Source organism: Silene latifolia, chromosome 4 (genome assembly GCF_048544455.1).
Source record: "Silene latifolia isolate original U9 population chromosome 4, ASM4854445v1, whole genome shotgun sequence".
Classification (NCBI taxonomy): domain Eukaryota; kingdom Viridiplantae; phylum Streptophyta; class Magnoliopsida; order Caryophyllales; family Caryophyllaceae; genus Silene; species Silene latifolia.
Window position 1 is genome coordinate 15,223,801 of NC_133529.1, and position 27,740 is coordinate 15,251,540.

General features: G+C 36.6%; 2 protein-coding genes and 1 long non-coding RNA gene across 3 annotated transcripts; all 3 read right to left on the minus strand.

Annotated features, from left to right (window-relative positions):
- Positions 1 to 118: 118 nt before the first annotated feature.
- LOC141653087 (uncharacterized) lies at positions 119 to 10,913 on the minus strand. Its single transcript, XR_012547334.1, has 7 exons — positions 9,960 to 10,913; positions 8,701 to 9,830; positions 6,672 to 7,874; positions 3,836 to 6,109; positions 2,693 to 2,976; positions 1,108 to 2,177; positions 119 to 580 (listed from the first exon to the last, which is right to left on the minus strand). It is a non-coding gene; the product is annotated as an uncharacterized LOC141653087 (long non-coding RNA).
- A 1,765-nt stretch (positions 10,914 to 12,678) lies between these two features.
- Positions 12,679 to 14,589, minus strand: LOC141651110 (uncharacterized). The gene has a single exon (XM_074458833.1). The coding sequence runs from the start codon at positions 14,587 to 14,589 to the stop codon at positions 12,679 to 12,681; it is 1,911 nt and encodes a 636-aa protein (XP_074314934.1).
- A 4,461-nt stretch (positions 14,590 to 19,050) lies between these two features.
- On the minus strand, positions 19,051 to 27,408 carry LOC141653088 (diamine oxidase [copper-containing] 1, peroxisomal-like). Its single transcript, XM_074460729.1, has 12 exons — positions 27,178 to 27,408; positions 26,111 to 26,220; positions 25,710 to 26,015; positions 24,586 to 24,698; positions 24,173 to 24,503; positions 23,871 to 24,086; positions 23,291 to 23,527; positions 22,978 to 23,163; positions 22,672 to 22,812; positions 21,855 to 22,123; positions 21,325 to 21,406; positions 19,051 to 19,370 (listed from the first exon to the last, which is right to left on the minus strand). The coding sequence occupies exons 1-12, from the start codon at positions 27,275 to 27,277 to the stop codon at positions 19,251 to 19,253; spliced, it is 2,211 nt and encodes a 736-aa protein (XP_074316830.1). The 5' UTR covers positions 27,278 to 27,408; the 3' UTR covers positions 19,051 to 19,250.
- Positions 27,409 to 27,740: the final 332 nt, after the last annotated feature.

Below are 27,740 nucleotides of genomic sequence, written 5' to 3' on the forward strand. Positions count from 1 at the left end.
ATTTTTGTTAATACTTTGAGTTAGAACTCCATTTTTTTTAAAAAAATCTGTTACCGCTAACTTACAGCTTTTGTACGGGTCTTATAGCTAAATGCCTAAATGCTACCTTGATATAAAAAAGAGACAACTCCAACTTTGATTTGAGTAGTCCTTGTTTGAATACAACTTCCAAGTTCATACATCAAGGAACGCAGCAGTTACGACTTTATTTGTGTTATTTCTTTACAACTAAAAAAGCAGTAAATAAACTGAGATCAGAATGTGGTAGACAGTGTTTGGGTTGAGTACTTGAAAACCCGTTTATTTGATTATTCGTATGAGTTAAGTAGTGGTACCTGACACAATCCGATCTATTTATTTGGTCTAAGTAGACTAAGGAGGGCATGGTATGTACTATGTAGCCCCAAATTGTCCATTGAGGATAATTTGATTCTATGCCTTGACTAGGGTCAGGATTCCGAACTGGTGTTGGTGGATACCATACTGGCCTAATGGGAAGACCCTCTTAGAACCCTATTTGTTGCTTCCACTGGTTGATTGTCGGCCTTGTAAAACCAAGTACTTGAAACGTCCTCCAAACCTGCATAATGCATACCAACTTATTGCGACATTAAGAACAAACAAGAAACAACAGCATGAACAAATGCAAGTTAGGAACCAATTTTCTAGCTATATTTAGAAGCTGAAGAATGTTGCATTGCTGATTGTTTTTTTTTTTTTTTTTTTTTTTTGGTTACAAGAAGCGGGAATTACCCAAAAAGATAACGGAAGGGAACTAAAAAAGCCAAAGAGAGAACAAAGGAAAACTAAAAAACACAAGGAGCATGCTAGCTAGTATAAGTAGGGACCATTCTAGGCCACGATACTCCTCCAGTGTCCTGCTGCATCAGACGGAATAGATGATCCGGGGTTTCATCCGGTTCCCACACTTTCAGCTGCTGATTATTTATTGACCTATTGTTCATGCTAAAAAAATCTTGTGATTAGAAAAATATAGATTATGGCGACTTACGAACGGAACTGTGACTTTAGAAATTTGATCAAAGGGATTCAATAGTGCACATTAGCAAAAAAAAGAATTAAGGAGCTGTAAGTCTGTGACATTACCTGAAGGCAAGGAAGCCCGAGTCACAAAGCTGGCCACAATGAAGACCGTTAGTAATGCTGATGCCGTTAACTTAGCTAATGCATTTTTCATTTTGTTGAGGCAGGATAGCTGAAGAAGCAATCAGCTGGTTGAACTCCTGAAGTCACAACTCTTTAGAACGTCGAGAACAAAGGCTTAATTCAGAACCAAACCTGTGAAAAACTAATCTCACAGAGCATTTTTAAACATATATCCCAATGAGATCGACCACCAAAGAATACTAATCACATGAAAAAAACAATTGACGAATATTTTCAGAAACTTCCAGCATTTTGTAGGGACCTTACCGGCAAAAGCTGACTTCATCGTACAAAAAAGGGCAAAGACATTCAGTTTCAAAAGTCGCAATAAATTATACTTCTGGTGTAGTGTAAGCCATGGAGGCAGTTTAAATGATAACGGGTTTTGAACCTGGGTCACGAGTATCACTTTTTCATAACTTTACCAGTTAGCTACCTAACATCTGCAGTCCTTATTCACGAGGTTATTCAGCTATGAATGCAAAAATACAAATCCGAATAAATAAATGCAAGTTGTTTAGTCACAAAACTTTGACTTTTGAAGGACTATACACTCCTTAGAATGTGATGTGATTAATATTACCTGATGGAAACAACATAGGAGACTTTAGTCCTTTTTCTTTATACCGGAAGAAAGACGACCAAGGAAATAATCAGGATACAGTAGACAGGTAGTACGAATGAATGGCTAGCAGAATGGAAGTGGTCAACAACCTTCTTCCTAATTCCATCCCCCCACATTGTGACACTGACACGAGGTCCTCAACATAACCTGCAACCCAACTTTCGCAGCAAATGGAACTAACAATTTCAGATATCTTCCTGTTCTATAGCAACATATCAGAGAGACCAAGTAATTGCAGCATTAGGAAACAAACAATGTTCTGGTGCCTAGATAGTCAAGAAAAAGAACCTTACTGAAATTGGTGCCACAATACTTGCCTGTATATTTGGCAAATTCAAAAGCTAGGCATGATTTCAATTGTTGGTACCTTTGACGTCGAAAATTCCTGTAATGAGCCAATTCCTTGGCATCATCAAGAATATCAACTCTAATACCAAGCCAACAAGGCAACAACTGAGAGTACAAAAGTATGCAGAGATACAATATAGTAGTAATAATTTCATGTTTCATTTAGCATAACAGCTAGGGTATAATGCGAAAAATATTGGTAAAATTTATCATCGTTTGACCAACAAAGTAAATTAAAGAACTATAAATAGGGCAAATGAGTATACTGTATACGTGAAGCAATAATATTTAGTTTGCACCTGCATGATATAAGTAGCTCAAAAACTAGGGAAGACACGAACAAAAATTCCGTTTAGATTAACAATGAAGACCATGTACAATGAACCGACTATTATTAACTCATAAAAATGACATAAAACGATTGAAACTGCAATCTACAATCTGCATCAAGGAATACAAGGACTACTATTTTTTTTTTTTTGTAGGTAAAAAGCAACGGCAAGAAAGTACTCAGGATGCAGAAGACTAAATTTGGGCTGAGTACAAGCTAACCAGTTTATGTACTTGGTTGTTTGATCTTAGTGCTTGATTATCCCGTCCGTACATGACACCACCTCGGACGTACACAACATAATCTGTTTGTCAAGTCTAAGACGGCTAATGGAAAGGCGGGGGTGGTTGGTGGCAACAGTTTGGATCTTGCTCGTGAGGCCCAGGATCACTTATCGGCACTGGTGGACGGTGTCTTGGGTGCACCCTTAAAATCCTCTTTGATGTTTCACCTGGCGGAATCCTCGCCTCATAAAACCAGGTCCTTGAGACATCCTGCCGTCCAGCTATTCACGAGGAAAAAAAAAAAAAGAAAAAAAAACACAAACAGCACTAGTCAGCAATCCATTTCGATTCGCTTGAATTCTATATCTTCATATCAAATAGAACAATTATTCAAGATACAGAAGGACTATTGTGCACCATTAGCAGGTAAACAAAGTTCTGGAGACCAGATCGTCAGAAAAAAGAACATTACTACAACTGATACCACATTCTTTGCAAGTAAAGATGGCATCCTTAAAAACAAGGATGCCTTCACTCTAGTTGGTTTCTTTCACTTCCTAGGTTCCTATGTTATACAATGCTTTGCCCTTATCAACTCCTATACCAAGCCCCACCAATAATCCCACAATTTATATTAGTACACTTAATTGAATAGTTAATAAAATATTTGTATTTTTTTTTTACATGTTATCCCTTGTGCCTTAAGGAACTTGCAGTCAAATGTGGACTCAAGAATTTGATTACCTCCGTCTCTAATGTAAGCAATTAAGTAATATGCAAATGATAATCCAGTCCACATTTAGGAGTTAACTAATACTACCAGATGGAAACTTGAAAATACGGTGTACACTAAAGAATACAGACTTCAGGTTTTTTAATTACAGATAGAAAGACAGCAAGAAACAGATCAGGATATAGTTGCATATTTTTCTAATTTACAGCGTAGCTACTGGCCATCTGGCCTACTGGACATTTTTAATCAAACTGAGGCAAGTTTTAGAGATTTTATGTTGAGTTCTTAGCAGGGAACCTTAAAAGTCATCCTATAACAGTAGGGCGGTCTCACTCGCAACATCACATCTTTGGTAACAATTTGTTCCTAATTCTCAAATGCATGAAATAGACACAAATAGGAAATACCCAAAATGCCAGAAGAGCACTAAAGCCCCAATTACCGACAAGCTCTGTCGGATGCATCCGAAGCAGCAGATCTTTTCATCTTAAGGAGTCGTGATAAGTTGAACACTTTGATTGTACCTGTGTTCGACACTAGTACGAGTCCAACATATAGCTGGATTTTATACCATGAAAGAAAAAATAATTTTGTATCGTAGAGCTTGCACAAGTTAGAAAACAACTGACCTATGGCTGGATTTTATACTGTGAGAGAAAAAATAATTTTGTATCGTAGAGCTTGCACAAGTTAGAAAACAACTGACCTGGGATTTAAAGACAACACCTGCACAAATAAATGGATACCATACAACATTATATACTCCGTAGTTCACAACCCAATGATTTTTGGAGTAACTTACCATCTTCAAGTACTGAAACTGTAAAAGTATACAGACATTCAAGAATTTCTGCATCAACAGAACACTACATTGCTCTTAAAAATAAAACTTCACGTCGGCCTTAGCACGTAGACAGATTTTGGACTGCAGGATTGAACTAATTTGAGGTTCTTTCCAGGAAAGTGAATCTCCAATGAGAAGCACACAACTATAAGTCTATAATTGCTTTATGTATTTGGTGAAACACCGAAAATCAATTATCAGAGAATAATTAGTCAGATTTTTAAAAATGACATTGTTACAATAGTATGTCTTCATTCTTGCAATTTAAAAATTATTAAGAGGAAACCAGTACCATATACCTGCACAATTTCAGAGCAGATGGATGACTACAAGGAAAATAAAGCTCTATATTACATTTTTTTGTGAAAGTTAAAACATTAACCCTTTTTCATTTCTATAATCGATTGATTCTCTTAATCAAATTATTCGAGTTTTAGGGACCTAACATTATTTTAAATAGGCCATTAATAATTGTATCTCTCTAAATTTGTACATTGTATAACTCTAATTTTCATATTTCCTATTTGTGACTATTTAATATTTTTTTTTTAAAAAAAATTACAAAAGCTTTTAAAGTTTGTACATATGTTTTCTTATTAATGGAGAAATTTGTAGCACCTATAAATACATTTGTTTCCTTATAAGTATGAGAGTATTTTGGAGGGAAAATTATGGATAGACTTATTCTTTTAGTTTATGGGGGAAGAGAACAGCAAGTAAACCCAGATCTAGTTCGGTTGAGTACTTACTTGAATACCGGTTGTTTTATTCAGAAAGAGTGCATGACGGCCATTTATAATGTGAACCCGGCACAACCTATTCTATTTATCAAGTCTTAGTAGACTAATTAGAAACTAGAAAGGAGGGCATGGTCGCTTTCCCCATATACCCCTTCAATGACAATTTGGTGAGGACCGTGAAGTACTTCCTCGTTGGATGGGACTCATGTTAATAGCGGATACTGGTGTTGGTGGATACAATTCTGAGTTCATTTTTAACATCCTGTTTGTAGCTTCAACTGGTTGATCCCCCTGCCTTGTAAAGCGAGGTCCTCGATGATGTAATCCAACTTATCGTGACAATTAGAACAAACAAAGGCATAAACAGAAGCACGTTAGCAACCCACGGGTTAAAAATTCAGATAGAAGGCATCATTAGCAATAAGGATTAAAGATAGTTCAGGTGCCAAGAGAGCTCATATAGTCACTGGGTGAAGCGCTATTCTACAAGGCCGTGAGGGCAACTTTCCTCATAGAGTACATATTGTCACACAATATAGATTAGTACAGTTAATTGAGATAAATTAATGTAATCACTAGAATAGTCAATCTTTCCTGACTTGCGTTGGTAACAGACTTAATCAGAACTGTGAATGTTAACAATTTGATCGTGTCGGTCTTTAGCCGAGACAAGTAACTAGTATGCATTGTATCCCCATTAAGGAGTTATTACTACATAAGTGAAACTTGAGTCTGAAGTCACGCCAAGGAATACAACCTCGCAGTTAACCTCAGGTCATCCCTTTTTTAGGCTAATTTAGTGAGCGTGGTTTGCAAGTTACTATATACCTGTGCTGTGCAGTTAAGGTAGGTTCCATGACTTCCATCATTATAGATAAAAGAGGTTCAACAAAATTACACAATAATAACAGAATGAGGAGCTAAAAGTCTGTAACATTACCTGAAGGTAGGGTAAACCGAGTCGCAGAGCAGGCCATAAGAAAGACCATTACTAAAGCTGATGCCATTAACTTGGCTAATACATTTGTCATCTTTCAGAGGCAGGATGGCTGTAGAAGAAATCAGCTGTTCCAGTTTCAGAAGTCCCTAACCTTTTTCTGAACATCGATAACAAAGCCTTAATTCACAAACATACCTGTAAAAACTAATCTCGCAAAGCATATTTAAACACATAAACCTATGAGATCTGCTACCAAACAATACTATTCACATGAAAATAAACAATTACGGAATGTTTTCAGCAACTTCCAGCATTTTGTACGGACCTTACAGGAAAAAGTTGACTTTCTACGATAAGGGCAAATACATAGTTTCAATAGTCGCAACAGACTCTTTTGTCGGTCACAGTGGGAGTTTTAATGTTGACGAGTTTCGAATCTAGGTCATGAGTACCACTTCTTAGTGACTTTACCAGTTAGCTAGCTAACACCTGCAGTCCTTATTGATGAGGTAAGTATGAATGCAAAAATACAAATTCCAAGTTCATATGATCCAAATAAATGCAGTTGTTTAGTCTCAAAACTTTGACTTTTGAAGGACTACCCTCCAATGCAAAAAAACAAATTCCACGTTCATATGATCCAAACAAATGCAAAGTTTTAGTCACAAAACGTTGACTTTTGAAGGACTACACTCAGAATGTCATGTGATTAATATTACCTGATGGAAACAACATAGGAGACTTTATTCCTTTTTCTTTATACAGGTAGAAAGATGACCGAGGAAATAATCAGGATACAGTAGAAAGGTAGTTCGACAGAATGGCTAGCAGAATGGAAGTGGTCAACAACTTTCTTCCAAATTCCATCCCTCGCATTGTGATACACTGAGACGAGGTCCTCGACATATCCTGCAACCCAATTTTCCCAGCAAATGGAACCAACAATTTCAGATCTCTTCCTGTTCTACAGCAAGTTAGCAACATATCAGAGAGACCAAGTAATTGCAGCATTAGGAAACAAACAATGTTCTGGTGCCTAGATAATCAGGAAAAAGAACCTTACTGAAATTGGTGCCACAATACTTGCCTGTATATTTGGCAAATTCAAAAGCTAGGGTGCCTTCAATTGTTGGTACCTTTGACGTCGAAAGTTCATGTAATGAGCCAATTCTTTGGCATTATCAAGAATATCGACTCTAATACCAAGCCAACAAGGCAACAATTGTCTCTTAGTTTACACAAAAGAGTACAAATATATGCAGAGATGCAAATATGCAATATAATAACTTCGCGTTTCATTTAGCAAGACAGCTAGGGTATAATGTGAAAAATATCGGTAAAATTTATTATCGTTTGACCAACAAAGTAAATTAAAGAAATATAAATCGGGTAAACGAGTATACGCGAAGCATGTACAATGAACTATGGAATACACAATTAAAAATTACTTATAGATTAATAATGAAGACCATGTACAATGAACAGACTATTTATTATTAACTCATGAAAACAACTACTCAGATGATTGAAATTGCAATGTACACTCTGCATCAAGGAATACAAGGACTACTATTTTTTTGTAGGAGTAAAAAGCAACGGCAAGTCGGAAAGGAAGTACTTGCAGAACACAAAATTTGGGCTGAGTAGTGAGTACTATCCCATCCGTACTTGACACCACCATGGACCTGACACAACATAATATGTTTGCCATGTTTAAAATGACTAACGAAAACGCGGGGGTGGTTGGTTGGCCAGAGTATCCCTTTGGCAACATTTCGGATTGTGCTCATGAGGTGCGGGATTGCCTATCGGTGTTGATGGACGACGTACTGGCGGGTTCATTCTTAAAATCCTCTTAGTTGTTTCACCTGGCGGAATCCTAGCCTCGTAAACCCAGGTCCGTGAGACATCCTGAGGTCCAACTATTCACCACAAAAAACAAAAAACAAAACAGCACTCGTCAGCAATTTATTTCGATTCGTTTTGAATTCTATTTCTACATATCAAATAGAACAATGATTGAAGATAGAAAAGGACGATTGTGCACCATTAGCAGGTAAACCATGTTCTGCGGTCCAGATCGTCAGAAAAAAGAACATTACTACAACTGAAGCCACATTGTTTGCAAGTAAAGTTGGCATCCTTAAAAGCCAGGATACCAATATTATATTACTAGGTTGCTATATTATACAATGCTTTACCCTTTTTCAACAACTCCTATACCAAGCCCCAACAATAATCCCACAATTTATATTAGTACACTTAATTGAATAGTTAATAAAATATTTGCATCTTTTGTCACATGTTATCACTTGTGCCTTAAGGAACTTGCAGTCAAATGTGGACTCAGGAATTTGATTACTTTGGTCTCTAATGTAAGCAATTAAGTAATATGCAAATGATAATTGAGTCAACATTTAGGAGTTAACTAATACTACCAGATGGAAACTTGAAACTACAGTCTACACTAAAGAATACAACTAAGACTTTGGACTCTGGTTTATTTAATACAGAAAGAAAAACAACAAAAAAAAACAATCAGGATATTGTTGCATATTGTATCCAATATCCCCAAATTCATCTTATTTTACTGTAAAACGGTATTATTCGCAACAATACATATTTTGAAACAGTGTATCCCCAAATTCTCATATATTCTACACGGGGTAGTCGATGATACCGACCTTGTAGAATGTAGACCTCTAACAAATACTTAAATGCACGAAATAGACAAAAGTAGAGAAATACCCAATATGAGAATATTGAAACGCCAATGACAACAAGTTCTGTCGGATGCATCCCAAGCAGCAAACCTTTCCATCAAAGTCATGACGAGTCCAACCCTTGGATACGCACGCCAATCTTCGATTCTTCGTATGAGACCAACTCTTGGATTTCATACTATTAAAACAACAGTTATTTTGCATCTTATAACTTGCAGAAGATAGAAAAACAATCCTGCAACAAGAAAATGGATACAAGAAAATATCATGTGGTTCACGACCCCATATTTTTTAGTAACTAAACAATCTTCAAGTAAAAAGTATACAGCAGTTCAAAGATATCTGCATCCATAGAACAATCCACTACTCTTAAGAATAAAACTCTACGTCTTAGCATGTAAATAAATTTTGGACTGCAGGAATAAACTAAATTTGAGTTTCTTTATTTCCAGGAACATGAACCTCCCATGAGAAGCAAACAACTCTCATGGCTTTATGTCTTGGGTGGTAACCACCGAACAATCAATTATCAGAGAACAATTAGTCGAATTCCAAAAAAAAAAATTACGTAGTTAATATAGTACGTCTTCAGAAAAAAAAAAAATATAGTATGTCTTCATTCTCACAATTTAAGAATCATTCAGAAGAAATCAGTACCTTAGCTGCTTAATTTCAGGGCAGATGGATTACTACAAGGAAATTCAATCCTCAGTTCCTCACAATTGAAGAAATAGAAGAATCCAACATCATTCAACCATCTCATCAGAAATTTACCAATTCAGGACGTTTATAACACAATATCCTTTGAAAGAAGCAAGAGCAAATTTAACAGTCATATTCAGAAGGATGTCCAACGCAAAATGTTATAAAGCAATTAAGCTTTTAGAGTCTTATTTAATGCAACACATAATATACTAGATTACATATGTGTACACTCGGGATTGGGAGCTTAATAAGGAGGGGGTGGACCAGGCTGATCCTTTCCTGGTGGCATGAATTGATGATGCAAACCGTTTGGTTTAGGTGATGGTGGCTTCCATGGTTGTCTTCTTCTTCGCTTCATCTCTGCTGCATAATGTGGATGAACAAGCATCTTCCTGATAACCTTTACTGCTTTGTCAATTGAGGGCTGTGATGATGCTTCTTGCATGCCAACTTTTCAAGGCAAAAAATAGCGATATAAAGAACATATACAATGTCAATCTCTAAAACTACAGGAAATACATGAATATATTAAACATGAAAAGAACATGAGGATAGCGAAGCAAAACCAAACTTAATTACCATGATCAGCTAAACACTTCTTCGGAAAAAAGGTTGCCATTAGGAACAAACATACTAAAGCTGAAGCTAAAATCAAGTTTCTCATTTCCGGAAGTTTCAACTTTCTTCTATCTGATTTACACTTAATAATTCATGCTCCCAACTGTTTTATTGAAATTAGCCAATTAGGTGTTTAGTATATTCAAAAAGGATATGGGTTATTTTAAAACTTAGTTTCTTGTGGCATATCCAACCTAATGCTTTGTTTAAGGGAATTAGTTCAACAAAAGTTGACTTTCCACAGCATAAAACAAATAAGTTCTCCGTATCCACAAGGCTTCATTTAAATATTGAAATAAAAAAATGATGTATTATCTTCCATGTAATTTACAAGACAAGTACTCTTCAAGTATATGTCAGTAAACTCGGTAAAAGGATAGAAAAGGCTTTCATGGGCCATTTGTAGCGCAATGATTTAAATCAGGGAGTCGACAACTGCAACCAGTCTGCGGTTATGACATAGGATTTTAAAAATTTGTACTGTCACTATTTTTATTAGGTAGTAGTTTGTAGAAGTGTATAAAGTACTCAGTAATTAGCACCAAATTTTCCTTGTATTAAGATACGATCTTGAGAATTTTTAAAAAATCTTGAATCAAGAAGATAGGTGAAGAAAAGAGGAAAGGTGTGACGGGTAACTATTAAGTAGTACTATTTACACATTGGTGGCTGGTGGACATATAGTTCTTAAAACAGATAGTACTGCCTCTGAATATAAACATTCAGGCTAGCACAGGTTTCAGTGCTTAATGTTTATGCTAAACGGGCAGGCCCCAATGCTCCATCAAACAATTGGGTCCACGTCTTTCTTCAATCTATTGGTAAGACTGTCTCAAACTAACTCTAACTCTAACTTGCCACTTTAAAGAACAAAAGACAAAATGGGATATGAAATAGAAAGTGTACATTTAACCCCCATAACTTACCTCCTGACATGATTCTCTATTTATACGGTCATTAAGCTTAGTTGCCTAGATTAAGACGTACAGCCCTCTGGATCAGAATCACAATCATAACCACTTCAGATGCGAGGTATCGGTCTTTGATATATATCTTGCACTTCTTCCTGTTCAAATCTAGGCAAGCGAATAATTAAGATTAAATAAAATGTCATCCTAATTGTAAAAGAGCAAAAATAGAGAATAATTCCGAAAGTAATAGTGGTACCTTCAGATCTCATCTGGCTCCTTCGGGATAGGGGATGTCTGAAATGGAACACTTAGTACATGAGGCAATCTGGGTAGTTGCTCTGGCAAAATATCTCTGCCATGTTACGCTCACAGACAGCATTAGACACATAAAATTGCCAAGGCCCATACAAATGAATGAGCATAACAATGTAAAACACTTCAGTCACTTGCATGGCTTGTTTTCATGAACAACCCCTAACTACCCATAAATCATGACTGCCTTCCTCTTGCTAACTGACTACCTCAATTTTCTGAACAGCTTTGAGCAAACTAATACTCCTGCTTACAAAGCATCTATTTGAATCACAAAATTTGGATGGATACCGGACTACTAATCCTTTTAAATTATCGTTTACCATACGTGATAGTCTCAGGTCATCATCGAACTGACAAACAAACAAACCGTTGTGACAAACTGACAATAAAAGGGGCACCATATAGACGGTAATTAAAAATTCCAATCCTTGGTTCCAAAAGAATTTGCAGTCAGCAAATAAAATGCTCCCTTTGTTTCTCTGATATCTTCCCAATCTCATTTTTCATGTTTATTTGAGTTACTTTTTTGAATGAAAATGGCCAAAGTATCCATTCTTCCTGGCCCAAGTAGGGTTAGAAGGGAGAAATGGAAAAGGGAGATTATTCCGCTATATTTTTTTTTTTACATTTCTATAATTTGTCCAGGGAAAGAATGGAGTATTTATGAAAAACTTCTTACTCTGTCAAACCTTGCCATATGAGGGAGTGAAATCTTTTAGCAATGAACCCGCAAAGAGGAAAAAAGCGTATAATTAACTAATCTACTATCTGTCAGGAGAACACAGAGAAAGCAGGTTCATCTGTAGCATGGCCGTTAGTAAAACTCACAAAAACAGTAGACTACATTCAATTGGAACTATCTGCATCCGTAAGCTCATAAGGGCTTTTTAACCCAAACAACAATAAGAGTTCCTAACAACTAAACACTCCCTAGTGCATAACCGCTCGCATTTTTCTATAGTCCTCCAATAATTATGAAAAATAACAGCAGAAAAGCTAGTTCTCCTGGTGAAATTAGTAAAACACTATTTTCCATTTTCAAAGCTCATTCAATAATAACGGGTTTATCAAGATGGGGATTATAATCAACCGTGAAGAAAGAAACTTGACTAACTAGGGTACGAACAACAACAACAACAAATACTCCAGTCACCAGCTACCAGGAAACAACGAACAGTTGGTATCAGCTCCACAAATTTCAAAAAAATTTCAAGTTGATTTATAAGAAATTGAATTCACTAAGTACATGCTACAGAAGAACGTGGAAGTTATTCGTTGGGGAAACAATTTCCCATCTATTAAAATAAGCACAAAATGAATCGTACAACGTACAACATTTACTCATCTTCCTTCAACAACAACAACAACGAAGACACAATTTACAGATTCTACAGAATACAGATTCAAGATTCAAGTCTACAAAGACGAGTACCTGGAAACCAAATTTACGCCCTTCAAACCATGGCAAGAGAATTGCTATGAGCTCGGGGTACGTCTTGGTATAACATGAGATGATGCATGGCTTTAGCAATGATCTCTCTTAAATCAGCATTTTGGGCCATCCCAGAACGAACAGCACTCTCAAGGGTTCTCAGTGCTTTCGCTTCCACGAGTGCCTTGCTATTCCCAACATTCATGGATAGGTAACAAAGGAGAACAAGTCCATCTCTCTTTGCACGATCAGAAGTACCCAACAATTTCATCAAAAGAGGAACACCATTACATTCAATGATCGTCTTTGAATGCTCAACACAAATATGGTTATCAGGGCAGGTAAATTTAGTCAAGGCTATAGCGGCTTCAATAGCCACATTCACATTCCCATCCCCAAGCTTACCGACCAACGAACTAACAAGCCCCGACTCCTTAGCCGGGAAAATCCTTGCTAAACATCCAATTGACCTTATAGCCGGAATCAAAAAATCAGGATTACGCTCCTCCTTAACAACCCTCTTCAACTGGTCAAGAACAGCCTTAGTAGGGGGAGAGGTAGGCTTCCAGGCAACTTTCCTAAGTTCGGCATTTCCCTCAGCCACCTTAGTAACTTCCATTATTGTCATCAAACAATTAAACCTCAATTCCCCTTCCTCCGTCTCAATAATTTTCGACAAGCAAAACATCCCCTTAGGTTCAGCAATTTTTTGACTATTCAACAAACTATTTTCACACAATCTCCACAAAGCTAATGCACATTTAACCTTAAGCTTATGCTTCACCTCAGGCGACTCATTCTCCCTATCCTTCTTACTATTAGTCTGACTCGCCCCTCCCAAAGAAGAACTCGAGCTCATCTTATGATAACTACCATGACTACTGCCACTACTACTACCACTATTATCGACATAACTATAATTTCTATTCTTAGCAGTTTGAACAACAGAATGCAGGCTCAAACTACTCTTACCACCACCACTATGATACCTCCTATACTCATCCATATCCGAATCATAAACTAAACACGAAACAAGCGGTTTCAACACATTCTCTCTCCCGAGATCCTCCCTAGCAAACTTATCTGCCTCTGCAATCTTCGCCACCAGGTCTGCTACTGCAATCTGCACACTCATCGACGACTCCCCTAAGACTTGCACAATTACCGGAATTCCTAGGGTTTTATCACACGAAATCGCTCTACACCTCTCCTCATCATTCTCCGCTAACCAACACAACGCCGTCGCCGCTGCAACCTGAGCTTCCGGACAACCACCGCCGTCCTTCAAAAGCTTTAACAATGGCGAAACTGCGTTTTCCTCCACAATCACTTTCCGATACCTAACATTCGAACTCGCTAACGACGCTAAATTATTCGCAGCCTCAATTCGATCATTTAACCTACGATTACTCTGTAACGACGCAATATACGACCAAATCCACCCGATTATCGAATCATTAATCACAATCGGAGGAATAGCAACACCTCCTCCATCATCACCACCATCATCATCATCAACAGCATAAGTCGATAAAAGCCAGGTTAAATCACCAATAGAAGATTCTAGAACATTCGAAACCTTCTTAAAATCAGCAATTGAAGAAGTAATAGTAAGAAAAACATGACGAAAAATTCCGGAATGTTTACACTTACGAACAAGCGTTAACGCTCGTTCAAGGTTTTTCAACGTTTCGGCGGCAATACGGCGGATAGGACGGTCGTATACGGCAGCGTTAGAGGTGAGGCGTACGGTGATGCGTAACTTGTGAGAGATCGCGTCAGCTAGACGCGCGATTTCAGCGCATTCGACTCGTGATGATTCAGCTTCGGCGGCGGCTTTGATGATGCGGTCGGCAAGGAGGATAGGTAGAGCTAGCTCTTCTTGAAGTGAGGATTCAGCTCTGTCTATGGCGGGGACGGAGGAAGCCGCCATTGATGTGGAGCTTGAAGAGTAAGGGTTTTGGAAGAGAGAGAAATGTGCTGAAATGGTGGCGAGGATTTTTGAAAGGAATGTTTTGGTCCAGACGTGGCGGAATCCAGTATTATTATACGGAGTAATCCATTTCCATTATTTATTAATAACACTTGTCTACTGTGGACTACGAGTATAATTTGTACAACTGATTTATTTTAGCATTTTGTGTTGTATAAAAATATAAATATTTGAATATTTTTTTTTTTTTGAAAAATATAAATATTTGAATATTTTTTTTACCCTTCTATTATATTTTTTATATTTCTTGTTATGAAAATCTTTTATTCCAACTTCTAATTTTAACACAACTACTTAACAAAATAATTTGCAATTGAAATTTTTTTACAAAAACTTGGAAAATCTGTACTTTATATAAAAAAAAAAATTGAAAAATCTATACATTATATAAAAATAATAAATTGGGTTTGATTTTTGTAAAATATTTTTAATTTTATTTTATCTAATTTACGCTAATATTTTTTATGAACTTTTTTAAAATTTTATTTCGGATTTTTCATAAGAACATAGCCATTTTTATTTTTGTGATATGATAAATTGAATTTCTCGTGAGATTTTGATAAAGGGGTTTAATTTTACTTATTATGTAAGTTATAGGGCTTAATCACTCCAATTGAAAGTTATGGGTGTTAATTTCACAATTGTACAAAGTTATGGGGGTCAATCACCACTTCCCCGATAAAAAAAACGGTCGATTTCACTTAAGACTGTTTTAATTTAATATTTCTACAATTCTTTTTATTTATATAATTACATTTCATGGAATTGATGATAAAAAAACATGTGTGTTTGGTATTAGTCAGATTAGTTTTTCTCTACGAACGGTAATTTACTAATTCTGTTGCTCATGGTTTAGCTCATCTGATGACTAATATATTGGGAGTATTTGATAAAGTTTTGGATTGGGCAGATTCTGGAGAGTATTTTAGGGCTTGTAGTACTGTTAGAGGTCTCTAGGAGGATTAATGAAATGATTCACATTCTTCCCTAAAAAAAACATTTTAAGTCTTTTTTCATGTACAATATACGTCTTATAATCTACATTTTGTGTCAACTGAGCAACAAGGCCAAACATCGCAGATTAGGAGGAGAAGAGTTTGAACCTGAAACCTACTTTTCACAATAAAACGTATAATATATCACACAGGAAAAGAATACAAGTGTATCATCATTAAGCATTGAATTAAGATACGGAATTACTTTTTCACATACGGACTTTACTCTTTCACATACACTTTTTCATTAATTTTCCATATCATACCCTTTTCCTAAACAAGCACAAATTAGGTTTTATATGTACTTTTTCCCTAAGATTGAATCTAATTGTTCTAAAATGTTCAATAATGATTATAATTCGCCAATTAGTGGAGTAAATATTGTTGTTTAGCAATTATTATTAATATGTTCATGATTAGGGTTTATTAATTAGTAAAATTAATATGTTCACTTATTTATTACTCGTATTGATTATCAATTAGGGATTATTGTTGGTGGAAGGCATGGTGATCGGGGTGGTGGACGGTGGTTCTGCGTCGTCAATCATTTCAGTTCTAGATAAAAAATGGTGTTCGACGGCAACACCTGCAAAATAAAGCTTATTGCTTATTTGGCTCATCATTTCGCTAAAACCAGTGTACCACCTATTTCATAAGACATTGATGATCACATAGAATTTAATGGGTGCCACGCATCTCCAATACAGAAAAGTTAATCCTCTTGTGTCAAAAATAACAAAAAGAAATTAAATTGGTAATCACATTGTCATTAAATTCACCTTACCATCGTAGCCGCATCAGAAAAATGAGAAAAATTCACTTTTATGGGTGTCACGACTCACGACTCACGCATCTGTACCCATTTGTACACCAGGAAGTTTATCGCGTGAAGGGGACTGCGGGAGATAGGATGTCGTACAAGGATAGCCGAAGAAGGGGATGGTGGTCGCTGGAGGGTGCGTTGTCGGATGCCGAATAGGCGAATAGTAGATTGCCGGAGGTGAAAGGAGGGAGATGGAAGAAAAAATCAATTGAGTGAGGGAGAAAAAAAGTGACAAGGGTAAAGTCGTAAAATGCGTATGTGAAAGAGTAAAATGCGTATGTGAAAAAGCACGACCCTTAAGATATTAATAAAATGACACGAATGAGTGATTTTTAATACGTCGATTTCAAAACGATTATTTAACTCGATCAAACCTTTTGATACGTTAACTTATGTCAATTTTCTCCTGATTTTGTAAAGTTTTGAAAGGGTACATGACTTTTGAATTAAAGCCTATTTCCAAAGTATTTTGAGGGGCAATGTATTTGAAACTTTGAAAGCCAATAGTATAAGATAATACGAAATGTGAATGAGACAAGTAAAAAAAAAAAAAAAAAAAAAGGACATGTGAAAGTTTCGTGAAAATTGGATGGATAGACTAAAGTTGGTCTGAGAATCTTCCATTGATGGTCAGAGAAGACGAATATAGGACCAAGAAAGTCACGGATCAAACGCCCAATTATTTATTTTAATCTATCATCTGGAGTATTGAGTAACACTAGACTTTCAATAGTTTTTTATCAAGTATTCAAGTGGTCACCGTACAATTAAGGATTGGCGACAATATTTTACGAATCTTCTTATTCAATGTTAACAAATTTTGTTTTTCTTTGGCTATAAACCTCTTTAGAAGCTTCCTTGGCTGTCTTGAAACTATCTTGCTACTCTCTTATTGCCTCTTTGGTTGTTTATAGTAGGGTTGCTCAATAGTGCGGGTCAACTCCATCAGGGTGTCATTCTCTGGCCGGGCTAGTGCAGCCACTTTCTCGGCTCGACAATCCCAACACAAAGAAAAAAATGAGGCCCATCTCGGCTCGACTTGGCCCGCTACTTAGTGGAATGGACTCGTGGTGGACGTAACTGGCACGACCCTGGTTGGACCCATCCCGGTGCCAAGTTACGACCGTGCCTGGGCAACAACCACCCATCATCTCCTGCCCTGGTATCACGGTCCGGTACTTTTGCCGGATCGTGGTGCGCACCCTTACCCAACTCTAAGGCAAGAATGCAAGCAACAAGGGTCTCGTACTAGTGAGAGATCACCCACTAGCACATTTCTCAGGACTCGGGGTGTGTGTCGGGAATCATAGTCACGATTATCAAAGTCCGACACACGAAAGCAATAAAAGTAAGCAATACGATTATTGAAAGCAAGAGACAAATTTGTAAGATGGCCTTATTTGGTAGACATATCCTTAGTCAGGGTACATAGTGTTGCAATCTGTCCAGGTCGGATTATAGTACAAAGATGTATGGCATTTTGGTTTTGAAAAAGCTTTGTTATAGTTAAATTTAGAAGTAATGGTTGTGTTGCGTGTGATGCGAGATCAAGGCCGTTAAATCGAAGCTTTTGTAAATGCTCCAATAGCTATAAATTGTAGCATTTTACTTTTGAGGATACTGATTTAGATTTATGTTATGTTTTAGATGAATTGGAGTGTAGCTGATATCTTTTGTAATGACAAATTTCCTATTCAATTTTATATATGCTCCATTTGATGAATTGATTATTATTATCCTCTTTTTAATAGTAAACATTTTATTTTATACAAAAAAATACCAAACCATAAAAAAGTAATAAAAGAGGAAAAAGGGTGAATCTCGAAATTTGTAGAAAGGGTTTAGACAGCATTTAAGTACCTATTTACCAGCATATAAGTAAATGCCACAAAAAACTTTTAGCGACATTGCATCTAGTGGCATTTGATCAAATGCTGCTATTTCTTTTCGCGGCATTTACATATGCTGCCTAATGCAAAATTAAACGCTGTTAAAGACATGCATTGTTGTAGTGAAACAATATCAAGCTTAAAGATGAGAAGCGGTTTATAGACTAGCACCTCTCATAAAGGCAAATTTGATAGTTTTGTCCTAGTAGCAGGATACATTGAATGTGTAGAATAGCGATATGTTTTCTAAACGCCTAAAAACATATCTTAAACTAAAAACGAGACTCCAAGATTCGACACGCAGGAAGTAGTCTTGGAGTTCTAAATGAAACTAAAAACAGAAATGAAAATACATAAGCGGAAATATAAAATCTAAGGGCTCGAAGTGAAAGAACCGCACGCACAATTCTCAGGGATTATGCAGCTCCTTACACCTGGCCTAGTGAGCAGCCCTAATTTATAAAAACTAAATTATTTGTTTATCATAACTAACCATTTTACATTTGTATATATTACACATTATAAAATCATACTACCATTCTACAATGTAAAATGATTATTTTATAAGTTAAACATTCATTCACTAATATCAATAATTAAGGTATTTAACCTTCAAAAGTACCGCTTACATAATAATTATTGAACATCCTGTCGTAGTTTGGTTGACACCATGGAGTATTTTTTTTGGCAGCGATAAAAGGATACAATTACAAAATATAAAAAACGAAGGTTGTCACTATACATGAAATAAAGTATGCAAAAGGTACAACAATAAATGTTTAACCATTCCACCCAAAAATTTAGAAAGAAAAACTAAAATGATGACCAAGTCCTAAAATGAATTCACATTAATGTATGAAGTTCTTGATACATTAAGGATTTGACCTTTTCTCATCAAAGCTTAGCTACCAACCCTTGTGTGACTGACTTGGTGACCTTTCCATCTTTCACATCTGATTCATGAGAATTGGGTGGTACGTCCACGGCAGGAGAACAATTGAAGAACCCGTGAGGCTGTAATACCACAATAACATACTACATGTCTTAACATACTATTAACTCATAATTTTTCAAGTGCCATAACTCATAGTGGCGGAACCAGGATTTGAACTTAGGGGGGCGAAAAATTTTAGGGGGGGCGAACGACTAATTTCATAAGGCACCCAAAAAAAATTTCGAAAAATTTAACTAAAAACTTGAAAATTTCATCCGCCGGGGCGACCGCCCGCTAGCCCCCCCTCCTAGCTCCACCACTGTGACATAAAGCACCTTAATAAGTGCATATTAAAAATCCGACAACGAATACAAGAAAAATTAGCTAACATAGTATTATGGTCTTACGAAGTACTCCGTAACAATCTATACTACCACCTGAGTGACATTTAATCTGAAGGATTGCCAACCAACTCGTCTCGGTCATTGTTAGTGAAAATCAACCCGGATACCAACATTCAATAGTTTATTTTCTCCAATAACGCATTGCGGCATCGAGCATTAGATAGGGTTTTTCAGTAATTATTGATTGATTGAAGTGTTAGATTAGCTAGGATAACCATATAAATCACAACTATAGAATACAAGATGGAAATACAGGAGCTTGTAAGTTGTAACATTACCCTAATGCCTCAATGGCTCCCGCAAATTAGGTAGTTATAAAAGAGAATTCTAAAAAAAACAAGGGGGAATGGCAATATTTCTTCAAATCTAGTACGAGTATACTCCGTATTTTTTAATATCCTACCACTGTTTAACTATAGAATACAAGATGGAGCTACAGCATGTTACTGAGTTTATGATTGACTTGTTCAATATTCATCAATTTTCCAGCCTTGACGTTCATGCTTAAAGCAAACAATTGGTTTCAGTTAGAAAAGGAGATGGAAAGTAACTTACCAACTAAGCAGTGATGTCAGATATGAACAAAAGTGTAGATTTTACTTAATTTAAACAGGTCAACTGTGAAACCAGGAAAAAGGAATAACAAGAGCCTCCGTGTCACTTACTCAAAAATCTCTATCTCTACACCAACTAATTATTATTTCAACGCTAAGCTAAGTCAAAATTCATCTCTCTAGAAATCAAGAACAAAGCATGAGTTTGACTTTGTAAAGAATTAACCCGTGTAGGACATGGATGCATTTGAAGTACTCGCAAAGGTGGAGTCTAGTGGTTAAAACTTGGTGAATTATTATTTCAACGCTAAGCTAAGTCAAAATTCATCTCTCTAGAAGTCAAGAAAAAAGCATGAGTTTGACTTTGTAAAGAATTAACCCGTGTAGGACATGGACGCATTTGAAGTACTCGCAAAGGTGGAGTCTAGTGGTTAAAACTTGGGTGAAACTACCAAAGATCTCAGGTTCAAGTCTCTCCCAGGACAATCTTATGGGGGTAAATGCCTAGAGCCTATACCTTCTAGACTTTCAAGCTTGTCACCCCCGAGTGGCTAGTAAAGACGCATGCTCCCTGAACAATGAAAGTTTTCAAATTTTTAGTTAAAATTTCCGATTTCTTTTTAGCTGAACTTATTGTATTACTCATTCCCCCCTTTGAATTTTTTATTTTGCCCTCCTAACTACAAATCTTGGTTCTTCTAATGTCTAGATGATCTATTCAATTCTATGAATCATTCAAAATATAATACGAGTAGCAAAAATAATGATTTTATCCTAGTACAAAAGTAAATTCCCTCCAAATATAATTATTTAAGTTTTCATAGTTTTAATCAGCACATATTATTAAAATGAAAGTCGACCGACACAAAAAGTCAACTTGACACAAGAAAAAGTAAGAACGACTTGTGAACAAAAACTGACGAATAAATCAACTTTAGATGTAAATGTAAAAGTCGAGGAAATTGTATATGTGCTTAGTAAAATCAGTACTAGGTATCAGAACTCAGAACTCGGCTCAGAAGCATATGAATAAGCAGGATGACTTAAAAAACATGTTTGTAGATAAGAGAATTTACCATGAGCATAAATCCAATGTGATCCACTGGCATTACGGGCCAGTCTTCTAACCGAGGAACGTGGGTGACTCCAAATACATACCTGCAATTTTCCAGTTCTATTAGAAAAAAAACTACACAGACATCTAAGGTTTGAACAATGAAGCAAGGTATTGCTTAAGCTTCAGAATATGATGAGAAAGCCAAATAAAATTACAGACTTACAGTCATTCTTATCATTCGATCATTTCAAATATGTATGTAGAAATACTTTTATTTTTGTTCCGAGGTAAGACTATTTGTATTCCCAAACTTAATATGACTGTACAAATCTTGTACTCAGTGACAGACTTCCACCAGTGACAAATCATAAAAGTCGGAACAATTTTTCTTAGATTATTTAGCAAATCAACTATACAAGGCTAATTATACCAATAATTACGAGTAAGGTCCCAATCAGATAATGAGCATGCATACTACTTGAGAAAAAAAGGTTAAAAGCAGAGCTGATTTTAATATTGTCAATAAGCCCATAAGGTGAAGGAACTAACCAAAGGACTACATCGCTTTCATGAAGAGGTCGATTTTTCTCAACCCACGAGGCCAATCCTTCCCCGATTCTTGGATTTTGATTCGGAAACTCTCCCCCAGGATACATTTCATTGCTTGCATAAGCCGTGACCCAGAGATTATGCTTTAAGAAAGCCGCTCTCCTCAGAAATTTGGCATCAGGACCCGCCAAAGGCAGGCAATTAGAGCCAGGTACCAATTTGTAGCCTGTCGGGTGTCCTGTCCTGTTTACAGTCCTAGTATTTCTGACCTGCAGTTAAAAGGATGTCAACCACGAGTCCACGACTAATCAGTTAAGCTTATGAAGATCACATCAATACATCCACGACATTATACAATATCAGGATTCTGGATTATTCTGAAATGAAGTAGATGATCTACTAAACTAGTTGCACGTTTTTATTGTGAAGAGGCAATCATTCCCTGCAATTTTCAATTATTCATCACCCGGAAACATGTACTTTTTGAGGCAGTTCTGCTTATGAAGATCATATTGAGACGGCCAACGACCAACTATAAGGCAGGTTTGAAGAGATTATAATGCAACATGAAATCTTCCAATCTAAGCTGAAAATAGTCAAAATACTTCTCCAAAACCAAACAGATAGCTGTACAAGAGAAGGATAGTCAAGGAAGAAATCTAAGAGTAACATCCACTTAGTTAAGGAATAAAATAAAAGCATCCAAGAGAGCAGATATAAACATTAGAACTCATCTTCTTGTAGTTCAATATACGGAAAGAAAGCCAGGAAATATTAATCTGAAGAAAAATGTTACAAGTATAGTAAAGTTTCTTACTATCCAATGCCGAGCAGATAAGGGATTGCAATCACGCATAGCTTGTAATTCTGATCCCAGGACAGTTTCCTCAGCAAGGAAAGCGTTGTTATGGACATTATGACCCCCTTGATCTTCAACTTTGACATTTACCTCAACAACCTACGTGACGCATAATAATAGGAGTTATTTCAGAGATGACCACATTTATAAGCAGAAACCACAATAATGACGAATAACCATGTCCAGAAAGATAGGAGTACTCTTTATCTCAAGAACCCACTGATTGAGTAATGATGCTTAGTGAGACTAAAAAAGGCAGTATACCTGATTCAGTGCCTCCCCAGGTTTACAATCAACTGCCATATCCATACGAGCAACAAAAAAATGCTGATGAACTGGTGCATACAGCCCAGGAGCAATAACCGTACCATATTTTCGAGATTCCCCAGGTGATAATGCTCCTAAGCTCAGTATTCCAGTGAGTTTAACTTCAGCTTCAATTTTCCCATCCTACAAGAATTTAAGGTCACAAAAGTTGTAATTATCAATTGTTGGTACTGAGCATGAAACACTAATACTCGACTAACAAAAGGGGTAGCAATCAAACAGTTCATGTACGGTGAAGATATCTACTTGCCTGATAAAAGTGCCAATAGAATCCATACTCATAATTTGCCACTGTACAAACAAATGACACAGTGAGCCTTCTAGACCTCCGAACTTCTGCTAAACCGGTTCTCCAGTCTTGATGTTTCCATAAGATTCCATGGTCTTCTTCATGCAGGCACACACAATTCTCAATTGTCTCAACTTCCCCAGTGAATGTTGTAAAGTGAGCATCAAAGTATTTAATAACGCCTAAACAATCGCATCCCTGTCAAGTGGCAAAAACCAACACAGTCAAAGAAATTGCAGTGCGTAACATTCAACTCCAGCAAAGTACGCATTCCATCCCATTTATATCGTGTCCGTTTAATTTTGGTGGTCAAATGATGTGAACTATGACCAATATTTTCTCGCAATATACAATATTCACAACTTCTGAAATATGATGACATAAAAATAGCGTTTTACTAAATCAAACAAGATAGAATGTTATACATTATACATCTACACATAATTGAAGAAATCACTTGTCAAAGTTGACTTGGGTAGACCACCAAAGTCAAATAAGAACGATAAATTTGGGATGATGGTAGTAGCAAAAATTTACAAACCTTTTTAAGAGAATGTGCATTTTTCCCGAGGCCATCTTCACCCGCATCAAATGCATTTTTCCTGTAATGAGGTTCGTGCGGATCTCCATATGGAACCACCATCTCCACAAAACTCAATCTATGCGCCACAGACCTCCGGCCTCGACTACCATCTAAATATGCCACGGAATATAAAACCAACCCCTCCCTAGGAGTGAATCCTACCCGAAAATTCCACTAAGATCACAATTTAAAGTATAGCACCTGTCAGTCAGTAGTCAACAACCTGTAATATATAAGAAAAATGTCAGCTACGTGCATACCTTCTGCCACTTAACAAAGTGCCCGTCAACACGAAAGCTCGGGCCTTCAGGCTGCAGTATTTGGAGGGGCTTAACATCGCTACGGTCATTCCCACCTCTGGTCTCACCAGAAGTATAATTTCTTAACGGATCTGGAGGTGGAAGGGGGACAAATTTGCGATCCTCAAACTCAAGGACCTCCATGTTCTGCATATCAACAAGCACATGGATGCCTTCAACAGGCCGTGCATAACCATTATCCATCGGACAATCACTCTCACTTCTACAGAATATCAGTGGTTTAGCAAGTCTCCTATTCGGTAAATCAGCTTCACTGTGATATCCAACACACCTGCATGTGATTCCACCTCTATTGTGATCAGCAACACATACGCAAAAATTTGCCAGAAGACATTTAATGAAATCTGACTAACCAAGGATCAACCATAACTAGATCCATGTTCTCAATACCCCTCTTCCTCATTGCTTCTTGAAAAGGAGGATATTCTTTAACAACAGCTTCGCATTCAGCATACTCTGCAGCATCCTAACATGGTGAAGGAAGGAAAACACACAAAGATTGAAAAGTATTATCTATTGCTAAAAGAATCAGAAGGCGGAAGGCCTGCATTTTAAAACAGATATGTTCAACAATATAAAGAACGGGAAAAGAAAATTTCAAGGTAAAGAACCGCTCCCAAGACAAAGAAATGCGCTCACAATCATACCAGAGCAAAAGAGATGTATCAAGGAGCTAGAGATTTGAATGATATATATTGAGTTACATAACAACCACAAAAGGGATGAAAAATACCTATAGTATTACGCTAATACTCTGTATATCTAATTCCCCTTTTACACAATTGAACTCCATCAAGTCAAACCAAATGAATTCGGATTCTAAATTCTAAAGTTCATATAGAATCCAAATTAAATATTTGAAATTGTTTTCCTTTAAGAGGCTTGGATTTAGGAGAATAAAGTTTCTTTCAAAGTAATACTCAAAGCTCATTAATTAATGAGCCCGACTAATTCCATAGTTTTACACATCCATATCAGAAAGCTCAGATATGAAGTAGAAGCCATTAGCGAGTTACAAGAGCAGTGTCAAAAGACTCAAATCTTCTATACCATAAATTACAAGGATCTAAGAGATGCTAACTTAGATACAGACATTTTACTTAAGGGACACATCAGACCAACAAAAACTATCATAATATATCCTTCAACGAGCCTTCACTATGAGTCTATGGCACATACCAATAATAAGCCAAGCTAACTGAGCTTGGACTACAGAACACTGTCGTGATCAATTTAAAAATATTCCCTAAAGGACCTCAATAAGATCAAGTACCGGCTAATTCTACTCTTCATGCAAACATCAGTAAAGTGAAACACTCAGGTCATGAGCTACGCCAACAAATTTCCAGAAGTTCAAATTGATCTTCATTTTGTTGAGTAGCTCTCTTCACGTATGCAACCTAGTGTACAAAGGAAAGGAACAATGTAAGAGCCAAGCACAGGGGAATCGTAATAAAGCAGCTACAAGAATAAATACCATTGCAGGCTGGACCTCAGGGATAACTTGTGACGATACAACTTTTCCCTTATGATGACCTCCTCGAGCAACAGCATGAACTTCCGACAGCTCCACGACCCATATACTTGTCTCATTCGTTCTTTTATTATAAACAATGAGCCTAGCCCGTCTTGAAGGTAGTTTACTAGGAACGAGTGGTCCGCCTTTGGTTCTAGGAACTAATGATGACTGGAAAGGGGGGAAGAAATAAGCATCGGCCAGTGCCACAACCTGTTTTTCAGGCTCAACCAGGGATACTTCAATAAATCGAATGCCATCTCTGACCTGAAACATTCGCAGAATAGAATTTCGTAAAACCAATTCATTTTAACTCACTCATGATGAATAGCTGTATCAAACTGGATAAAGAAATCTCCGACCTCAGGAGTTTCACCAGAAGCTCGGACAGTGGCCACAGCTACGGAAATTTCAGCTTCAGAAAGTGGATCAAGTGGATGCTTGTTCCCAACCTTTGCCCAACTACGGATACCTGAAAGATGGTTGATCACTTCTGTATCACATTTTTCACATAAATCGATAATGCAAACAACAATCCATACAGAAGATGAAAAGATTGCAAGCTATGACACTCTCCACAGTATTTATGTAGACTGATAAAAGTTCGACTCAAAATGTGAAAACGGCCTACATTTTGTTTTGCTACTATTGAATTACTTCCGAATCTCTGAAAATATTTAATACTTGCACGAAAAATGATTATCAACACTTTTTTTTTCTTTTGCGCCTCATTGATGAATAAATAATCGTCTTAAACAAGAGCTTGTGGTATTGATATTCCTCATACGTCTTTGTATTCCTAGGTACACGTCAACATGTGCACCAGAACCACATTATGTTCTTCAGCAATGAAATGTGAGGAATTACCAAATTAGCAACATTTTATTCAACATGGAGCGGTAATCATCATAATTTGCGACATTAATAAGAACAAGAGCTATCTCGTAATAGCTTTCTTACTCCAACTCTGAGGTTGAGGTTCGATTCTTACCTACAACATATTGCGCTCATTTGAACTAAAAAAAGGATATTCTACCCTGAATTTTTCGGTTTTCTATGTTGTATGCCTCTTTTTTTTAATTCTACCTTGTACCACTAAACTTTTTACTCATTTCTCCCTCATAACCTCTTTTAACTCTCTATTAACTTTATTAATATCAAACGACCGATTGAAATAACAATTCATCAACGCACAACAAAAAAAATCATACACGTATCACCATAATTATTGACCGTAACATCACAAATGAGTGTTTAACCAATAAAAGATCGTCTCACACACTATAACACCGTCTTATTCTATAATTTGTGCCATTACTCATCCATGATATCAAAAAATGTTGTGATCACGAGTAATTAAAAAAAAATTAATATAAAATTAACTCAATTAAATGATCAAGTTAGAAAAAAAAAAGCGAGAGGTTATTACCTGTCGTAGGTAATAATGTAGGATGATCAGCGTCAGACGGTAAAACGGCGTCGTTGTTCGGTAATTCCGGAAACGACGTCGTTTTCGAAACTGCGGCCATTGCAAAGGATTAGAAAGCTCGAAATTTGCACTGTATAATTTCAAACTTGTACAACTAATTGACATACAAACTAAGCTGTGTGATGGTCGATTGTTATCAATTATAATTACTTATTATTTAAGTTATTTTGATTATGTATATATAATTTTGTCTGAACTGTGGAAAATATGATGAAGATGAAGGAGAGCAATAATAATAATAATATAAAATAATGCAAATTGAAGAGGGCAGAAGAGGAAGAAGACGAAAATGCCAAGTGAGTGGAGGAAGTGTACCACAGCGACTAACTCGAACTTCTTGGAGTTTTTTGGTTTATTTGACGTGTTACCCACCTGGATCTATGACATTAATTACTACTGCTTTCTAATTCCAAACTAGTTTTTGTACCCGCGATTAAATTATCGACTTGTTAAATCTTGCGCATAATGTTACTTAATCCTATGCAAATTGTCAAAATATTCCG

Excerpts from the sequence above, each read along its gene's own strand:
- LOC141653088 (XM_074460729.1), bottom strand. The coding sequence starts at position 27,277 with ATGGCCGCAGTTTCGAAAACGACGTCGTTTCCGGAATTACCGAACAAC. Across the intron at positions 26,221-27,177 it reads TACATTATTACCTACGACAG|GTATCCGTAGTTGGGCAAAG; the intron begins GTAATAACCTCT and ends ACCATCTTTCAG. Across the intron at positions 26,016-26,110 it reads CTTCTGGTGAAACTCCTGAG|GTCAGAGATGGCATTCGATT; the intron begins GTCGGAGATTTC and ends CGAATGTTTCAG.
- LOC141651110 (XM_074458833.1), bottom strand. The coding sequence starts at position 14,589 with ATGGCGGCTTCCTCCGTCCCCGCCATAGACAGAGCTGAATCCTCACTT.